The sequence below is a fragment of the Danio aesculapii genome, chromosome 24, assembly GCF_903798145.1.
Source record: "Danio aesculapii chromosome 24, fDanAes4.1, whole genome shotgun sequence".
Taxonomy (NCBI): Eukaryota; Metazoa; Chordata; class Actinopteri; order Cypriniformes; family Danionidae; genus Danio; species Danio aesculapii.
The window spans coordinates 26,045,373-26,054,024 of NC_079458.1; the positions used below are offsets into that span (position 1 = coordinate 26,045,373).

The 8,652-nt window shown below is 38.6% G+C and overlaps 1 protein-coding gene across 1 annotated transcript; it reads right to left on the reverse strand.

Annotated features, from left to right (window-relative positions):
* Window positions 1-1,828: 1,828 nt before the first annotated feature.
* Window positions 1,829-8,375, reverse strand: tgif1 (TGFB-induced factor homeobox 1). Its single transcript, XM_056450952.1, has 3 exons — window positions 8,061-8,375; window positions 5,850-6,079; window positions 1,829-3,445 (listed from the first exon to the last, which is right to left on the reverse strand). Exons 1-3 carry the CDS (start codon window positions 8,074-8,076, stop codon window positions 2,870-2,872), a joined length of 822 nt encoding a protein of 273 aa, XP_056306927.1. The 5' UTR covers window positions 8,077-8,375; the 3' UTR covers window positions 1,829-2,869.
* Between the last annotated feature and the right edge of the window lie 277 nt (window positions 8,376-8,652).

Here is an 8,652-nt window from a genome sequence, read left to right on the forward strand (position 1 = left end):
TTTTTCATCAGCAGGGGACATAGTAAATATGCTCTCAGCTTATACCAGATATTCTGATATTTCTTTTTAAAAATGTAAAATTACAGCACAGTTTTAGTTTGTTTGTATAAAAGAGCCTTCTTTAACTTGTATTGTTCATTTTTGGTTTGAAATTCATTAAATTTTTTTTTTTTAGCGGCACAGTCTGAGTTTTAGATTATTTACATAAAACTTTTCATTTGGACTTTTGTTTTAAAATTCAAAGTTAGTTTTTGCAGAAAAGATTTTATTTTGTAAAAAAATGTTAGGGCCCTTGTTCACTTTAAATTTGTCTCAAATAAATTTGTTAATAAAAATCTAGACTAAATCGTGAATCGTGAGATTAGTATCGTGAATCGTATAGAATGAGTCAGGTTAATCTTCACATCCCTTGTGTGTGTGTGTGTGTGTATGTATATATATATAATTTTATTTTTTTTTTTGAAAAAAGCAGAAAACCAATAGGCATTGACATTCATAGTAGGAAAAGCAATACTATGGCAGTCAACCAGTTCTCTTTGAAATATCTTCTTTTGTGTTTAAAATAATAAAGACATTTGTAAACAAGTGGTTTTTAACAAGTGAAGTGTCATTGAGTAATGACAAAATTTGAGTTTTGGGTGCGGTCCCTTTAAGACTTGTTTGGTCAACGCGACCACAAGTGTCAATGTTGTCAATTGTGATTTTTTTTATGCATGATTCAACAACCGATGCAATATATACTGACCCAAAAACGAAATGCAACGACTTTGCACTAACAATCGGCATAATACACAAAGAGTAACTTATTACTCACCACAAAAGGTCAGCAAATCGTGTTGTGTATCAATTATGTAGCTGCTATAGGTTCAGAGAGTGGGGCGACCAGACGGTTCACTTTCCCAGCACTGTCCTGCATTTCAGCTCTATTTATGAAAACCCAAATTATTATCTGTATTTTAAATAATAATATTTAGTTATTTACATTTTTCTAAACATTCTTCGTAGCACAGCGCTGTCACGTGAAATTATTCACGTGTTACTGTCAGGTTAAAATAGCTTACTCAGTGGTAGCCAGTCATGTCATGGTATAGCTTGAACAACAAAATGATCATCCAATCACATTTCATTATGACCAATTTAAGTTAGTGAAGGCGGGACATATGCAAACTGGAGCTAGTTCCAGTCAAGACTCAAAAACAATTTACCATTGTGATAACAAGATACAATAAAGCATAAATGGAAAATTCGATGTGCTTAAAAATCCCAAAACGTGTCACATCTCATGTAATCGTGTTTTAACTGTAGAACATTATATAAAACATAATTACATATCATTAACCTCAGGAAAGCCATTCAGTGTCCAAAACTTGTTAGTTAGCAGGACAAATATACTTCTGTTACAATTACAAATAAAAAAGTTTCACACCTGTCTGGCTAGCATTAACAATATTTTAGAATTAGGTCTGCAGGCAGAGAATATGCAGTCTTTTGGCTGTTTTAATTTAATAAATCACCATGAAAGCAGCCCTGTACAGCATCCATTTTTAGCTATCCCTGTAAGTGGTTGAATGTGGACAACACTGAAATCTACACTGAATGCTGTGGGTTTGTGTTAAAATCACGAGTATTCTCTAAATGTTCTTCTACAAGTCCTCAAGTAATCAACTATCAAAGAAATAATATTTTAAAAAAGTGTATAGGAATGTCTCTTAATACCTGGTGTAAAGAGGGCCATTGTTCCGATTCAAGAAACAACCTTAAATGTAAGAACCTTTCCATTTCTCCCCACTGTAAACATACTTGTCAAACAATGAAGGAAGATGAATGATTATTTTGTAGAAAACAAAACTTTATTTAAACACCGTGTGACCCCTATTTGCCACATACATTGCACAGTAAGGAGGAGAAGTCACATCATTGGGCATCATGTCACATTGGCTACTGTAAATGCACTGGTCTAAGGTCCCAAAACCTTGAAATCAACATATTTGGTGACATAAAACCATTCTTTCCTTATATCCTCTGAAAGTGGTCTCAACTCAATAAACAGCAAAAAAAGAAACAAAACAAAAAAAGTAATACAATTCATGTAGTGTTTATTCTTCCAGCTCACTTGTCCAAGGTGTGTATTTGTTGCGTGTATGTATGTGTGTGTGTGTAGGGGTGGGGAGGGGAGTATGTGGGCACATTCACTGGCCGTTTCTACACTGAGTATTCAGAGGAAATCTCAGACTATAGTTCTGCTACATCTGAATATCCCTCAAGAGTAATGAAAGAAAACAAACGTACTAACGACAGCATCTGAAACTTTACAACAACAAAAAATACAAAAGAACTGAACATCTATGAGACACAGAATGACCTGGTGCAGTAGTGATTAGAGTCTGTTGGAGAGAAAGCTAGAGTTGATAAGATACTGAGATGACCTGCCATATTGTGCAAAAGAAAACGAGGCAGAATATCAGAGGTGTTCTCTAAAAACGAGGCATAAATTGACAATCATAGAGCCGAATCTCTGAAAACGAGAAAGAAAGACTCATGAGGAATGGGAGAAAAGCTCGTCTTCTCGTAAAGAAGGAAGTCGTATTACTGTGTTTGATTTTGGTCCCCTGTGTACAAAATGAAAAGATACATATTTATTTACATATAAATGGAATACAAAAAAAGAACTGCCAAGGCACCTTGAAATGCTTTACATAAAGGAATCCTCATCAATTTGATTTACCAAAAATAGAAATGATCAGGCCATGCTAGTTTGCTTTGTTGCTCAGTCAAGTTTTTTTATGAACTCCCTGTGGAGTTCACTTTTGGGGGGCGAAAAACAAACATTGATGAAGCTCTTTAATTCATCCATCCGTTTTTTTTTTCTTCAGGCGAGGAGCTGTTTGGCCTGCAGCTCCATTTCGGCGGCCCTCTTCAGCGCTACGTCAACCAGCAGCTGGAAACCGCTGAAGTCCTGGGTGAGGTCGGGTGGGGTGGGCGGAGGGGTGTTGAACAGGCCGCTCTGAGGGCTGACGTTACCCTCCCCTCGACACCCGAATAGGCTGGCCGCATCTGTGAGTGGCAGCTCTGTGGCTCCCTCGACGCCGAGGCGCGTTGTTGTGTTGATGCCTTGTGTGGCTGTGGTGATAGTGGTGTGGCAGATGACAGAGGGTCTGGGTAAGACAGGTCCGGGTGAGGGAGGTGTTTTTGGGGACAGGGCCTTTTTGGGGTAACCGTTGGAAGTGGGTGTGTTGCTGGTCGGGTGAGGCGAGCCGGGCTCGTAGCTGTTGCGGTCTTCTCCATTGGCGAGCAGACCGTGTTTCGGGGACTGGGAGTTGTCACTGAGCATTTCGCCACCCTTGCTGCCCCGTCGCGAGATGGTGAACTGGTTGGGGTCCTTGCCATCTTTCCGGAGCATCTCTGGAAGCAGTCGTCGCCTTGCGTTTATAAACCAGTTGCAAACCTGTGGAGAGATACAGATACAATCGATTATTGATACAATCCAATTTTTCCTATCATTACATTTATTATGTACTACAATCCACAAATAAGTAGCTGTAGTTTTAAAAAAAATTGTTTCGTTGTTGTTAAAAACTGTAAAGCATCGTTACTGTTTATTTAAAACAAAAATTAAAACTGAGTTTTTTTTAATCAAGTATTAAAAATGACAAAACAATTGTTTAAACTTTAACACTGAAATTAAACTGAAAACAAAATACAAAAAAACATTTATTCAAACTTAAAACATTAAAAAAACTACAATAGTACTTGATGCTAAAATGATAAACCATTTTTTTAACATAGTAATGCTTGTCTTGTGTTATGTTCATTTCTCAAGAAAATAACACCTGTTAAAGTTCAAACGGTGTAGTCTTATGAAATCTTTGTTTATTTTGTTTGCACACTGTCTCACTTAAGTTAAAAAAGGAAATTCATGAGGCTGAATTGAGTTAACATGTGACTCTATTTTTGTTTTTCCTCTTTGAAAAAAGCTGAGCTGGCAATTGAAAGCAGGAAGCTTTTGGCGGTAAGGATTTCTCTCAATCACCTAAGTAACAGTTCACCTTTATCCCTCAGATTGTGTTCTTTGTTAGTCCTGAAGGCTTTAGGCCTTAATCATGCTAATAGCACTGTATCTTTCATTGCCTAGTCTCACCTGAGGGGGTTTAAGGTCTACTCTAATGCAAATCCAACATTTCAGGCTACAGAAAACACGTGTGAATGCTTGACTTCGATGTGCATCTCTACAAAAAGACAAATTACTGCTGTGAGGTAAACGGCTGACAGTTAACACCTTCAGTTTATAACAACAATTAAACTTTGCTGGCCTTTTTTTGTCAATGTAGATCACACACCACAGGCAACTGTAAATTTACTGTGAAGTTTACTCTGGGGTAAATCTTGAATGTAAAATAATCTGCTAGAATCATCATAGAAAAAGTTCACAATCATATATATATCATAAAGAAATAATTAAAATACAATCATTTTATCTATTTTTAGATATATATTATAAATACTATTACCATTATTGTTTTTATTTTACTGTCTCATGACACCAAGTGCATTTAGATGACATTATTGGACTTCATTTTCAACTTATTAATTTATTTAATATAATACACTTATTACACAAACAAGAAAATATGTTTTGGCTTTCACATTTCTATCCTGACCTATCCTGAAAGAACTTATTTCAATGTTTTGGCTATCAAATTTCTATCCTGACCTATCCTGATAGAACTTATTTCAAAGTAACTTTTCTTCCACAGTATCTAAAGGGGCCATTTTCAAGATGCAGACTTTAGTATGGTAATGTTTCTGTATTGTCTTCCAGCGAGTCTCTTCAGATGAGAAGCCTCTTTGGCTCTCTGTGTAATGGGGCTGTATTGTGTATCCAACGGTCTGCCTGAGCTGAGCCTGGTAGTCTTCACTATGTTAATGTGTGTGTATTGTGTCTCCCTATTGTTAGTGAGACAGCTGGCTGAGCGCAGGGGAAATTCCTGGCCCAGTGTCTGAGCAAGTCTCTCTCTCTCTCTCTCTTTCTCTCTATGTGGCCACATCTCAGATGACTCAAAACAGTTATTCACTCATCTGTCCACAGGAATTCTCTCCATTGACTGCATTCACAGGAAGTGTTGTTTATATGACGCTAAAACTCAGCGGGAACAGAACGTGTGATCTTAAACCGAGAAGCACTGGCGAAAAAAAAGAGCTGACTTTTTTCTGGTCTAGTTATGACATTGAACCTTTCGGTTTCCTTCACACGTCAGTTGAACTAGACATTGATGACAGCTAACTGCTCTCCTGTGAAGCATATAAATAGATTACTGATCAACAAAGCAGAAAACTCAAAAATTCCCCCTGCGCATTCTTGACGGAAACAAGTAGTCGTGAGAAAGAAACTTCTCTGAAGCCTAACTACAGAAAGTTGTGCGTGTTTTTTTTTAGATTTTGCATCTAGAGGAGCTACTTCTAACAAAGTACAGCTGGAAAAATGTTCAGACAAGGTATTCTGTGACTTTGCCAGGCCTGTTGTTGATGTTGTTTTTATTTCAGCTTTAAAAATCATCTGTAATCGTTTAAGTGGTCGGATAAAAACTTTAAAATTATTACAAATGTCTTAGAAACTAACCGAAAAAGACAAAAAATCTAATAAAATGATTGAACAATTAATAATAATAATAATAATAATAATAATAATAATAATAATAATAAAACAAAATAGTTTTAACCTTTCCATAACAATTGTCCATAGTAATGTTATTCCAATTACGTTACATGCTGTTACACGCAGTTGTGTTGCTTTTGTTTTAGTTTCCTTGAAGTGTACTAGGCCACAAACACTTTTTAAAAATGTTTAGTACCTGTAGTGTGGATAGATGGGTCTGCTTGGATAGCAGTGCTTTTTCCTGCTCTGATGGATAGGCATTGTATCTGTGTTGGTAGAGCCAGTCCCGGAGTATTTGTACCGACTCTTTGGGCAAGTTTCCTCTCCTCTTCCTCTTCCCCGACACTCCTCCATTCGAAGAGAGGTCAAGAGGCACATCCAAACTGTCCTCATCCTCCGTCTCGCTTCCTGACATCGCCAAAACACCTGCATTCACAAGAGACCAGAGCTAAAACTTATTGTTTATTCTGCACGTGCATATGTGTATACAGAAAGAACAAGTAAAAGTGTCAAGTCAGACTGATGTATGAGCAGTGTGCTTGTAACCAGCAATAAGTGTTTCAGGGAATGAGTAAGCTGGGAATCAGTGTGTACCCATGTGTGTGAAGGAGGACAAAAGACACCCAGTGAAACATCAACCCCCCCCAACCCCTGCTGAGGACCCCCTCCTCCCCCCACTATCCTACACACACTGGCTTTCCATCCAAAATGCTAACCGCTGAATGCTACACAACAGCGCCTGGCCGTCTGTATGCATGTATAAGCATGCGTCTGTTAGTGTGTGTGTGGCAGCTGATGTGTCACATCCCTGCTGTCAAGCAAAGCCATGTGATTCATGGTTGGAGTGGAGGTGTCACAAAGACTCTAAACTGTGTCGATGTTTCATTGTGACTTTCTGAGCACTACTGCATGTACACTTGCAAACACTAGATAAACTGTGATCAAGCATGGTTTAGTTAACTTGTGTAAAGGGATAGTTCACCCACTTCAGAAAATCTGTCATTTGTTTTTCGCTTTCATATCTGTGATTCTTTATCTAAGGTACAGGGAAAAAAGTATCAGTCACTGTTATTCACTCCAAATTGTGAATCATGACTGAGTGGGTAACATTATGTCTACCAGCTCCTTTGTGGAAGAAAGTAAGTCATGTGGGTTTGGAATAACATGATAGGGTGAGTAAACTATGACAGGATTTTGATTTTGAGTGAAGTAACCCTATATTGGACCGTTCTTCCTGTTTCTGATGACGGCTTGAATATTATTACCACTTATATCATAAACCGGTTAGTTTGTCAATAACACGTTTCACTGAAAGTGCTTAAGGGGACTTTTCGTTCATGAGCACTTTAACTGAAACAAAACTTCCCCTAACTTGAGCTCCAGAGTGTGCGTGGGATACCTAAAACTAAAAAAACGAAACGAGTGAAATCACGTACACGTCTATTTTTTGAGGTTGTGTGAGAAAATGATTAAACTTTTGAGAAGGAGTAATGAGGAGTAATTTTGTCGTCGGCCTACATGAGGAGGAGGGGGAGGGGAACCTGTTGCAAATCTCAAGACCGAACAAAAGAATGTCGCTTGTGGGACATTTCAAACTCTGTTTTATCGACTTTTCACAAGGTGAAAACTCGTGAAATCACGTCAGGTGGCGGAAAAGACCTTGACGCGACACTCTACAGGATCAGGCGACATAACATATAAGAAATATAAACTTAATAACAGAGAATAGCTGGGGCTCTATTGTGTGCTGTGAGAAACACGAGGTCGGAGTGAATGTGAAAGCGTCGCCTCGAGGAAGCGGCGCGAAATACACAAACTTCACAAAAGGAGGTCAGGAATTATCGTTGCACATTTTAAACCGCAGCACAATGTTTAAATGCAGTCAAAGCAACGACGTAGTCGTCAAACTAAAAACAAGGCCACTCGGAAAGTTTCCCTCGTATTCCCAACAAACTTGAGAGAGTGTTGTGAGAAACTCGGAGCGCATGAGCATTTTTCCCAAGCCAAAGAAGTTCAACCATTACACGAAGACGTTTTATACCCACTTAAACATCCACTACATAGCTCTTAAGAGTTACAGCTGAGAGTTATATTGTACGTTGGTGTATTTAAAAAAACACTGTAAAACAAATCATGAATACGACTGTTAAATAATCATATTTGTATTAAATTAAAGCATTATATCCTGAATAAAAACACGCGTGTTAATAATTTGAAACGGCTCGTGGTGACAGCCCGCCAGCACATGGTGAGAAAAAGGCTGTTTTGTCTGCAGCGGAAAACAATAGCAGGCAATGCCAGACATTTTCTGTTCAACCATCATCGACAACTTCCATCCATATGTCACAATCACCGATAAAAACATAACATAAATCGCTGATATAACAGATATCAAGATGATACGTACCCTTTTTGGTCTTCATGTCCGTCAAAATTCCCCTTTTCACGTTGGCAACAAGGAGGTCGATTCTTCCTCGCTTTAATCACTCACAACTGTATTATTCCAGATTGTTACGAAGTATCGAGCTTAAATATCTCTCTTTTTGTCGAGGAATCGCCGCGGAGCGCGTTTTTCATTTGTCGGAGACGCAACACATTGTCGGGTACCTGGGACAGGCTGCGCGTCTCATTCACTGTGTTTGATGTGGAAACTGGGTGACAGCTATCTTTGACAGCTGCGTGACTCAACGCGGTTAGATCCTCCCCCTCCGAGGGCAAGAGGGAAAAATCTGACATCAGACGTACAATAAGAGTAAAAAGAGACAGAAAAGGGGCTTTAAGACAAACCGATTCGAATCTGTAACGTGTGTAGAGAAAGGTCTTGCGCACGGGACGTGTTTGTGGAGACGTGTTTTGGACATTGGATTGGATCTAGTTTCCGCACGTTTCCCTTTAATGACTGCGGCAGAGAGACAGGAAGCTGGTTTATTATGAATGTAGGTTAACATTACCAAGAGGCAGACACATGGCAGGGATATATTTGGGACTGCTTTCATCAG

Bases quoted from the DNA above. Each gene is read 5' to 3' on its own strand.
- tgif1 (XM_056450952.1), bottom strand. The intron at 3,446-5,849 runs GTACTAAACATT...ATCTCTCCACAG, and splicing joins CCCATCTATCCACACTACAG to GTTTGCAACTGGTTTATAAA.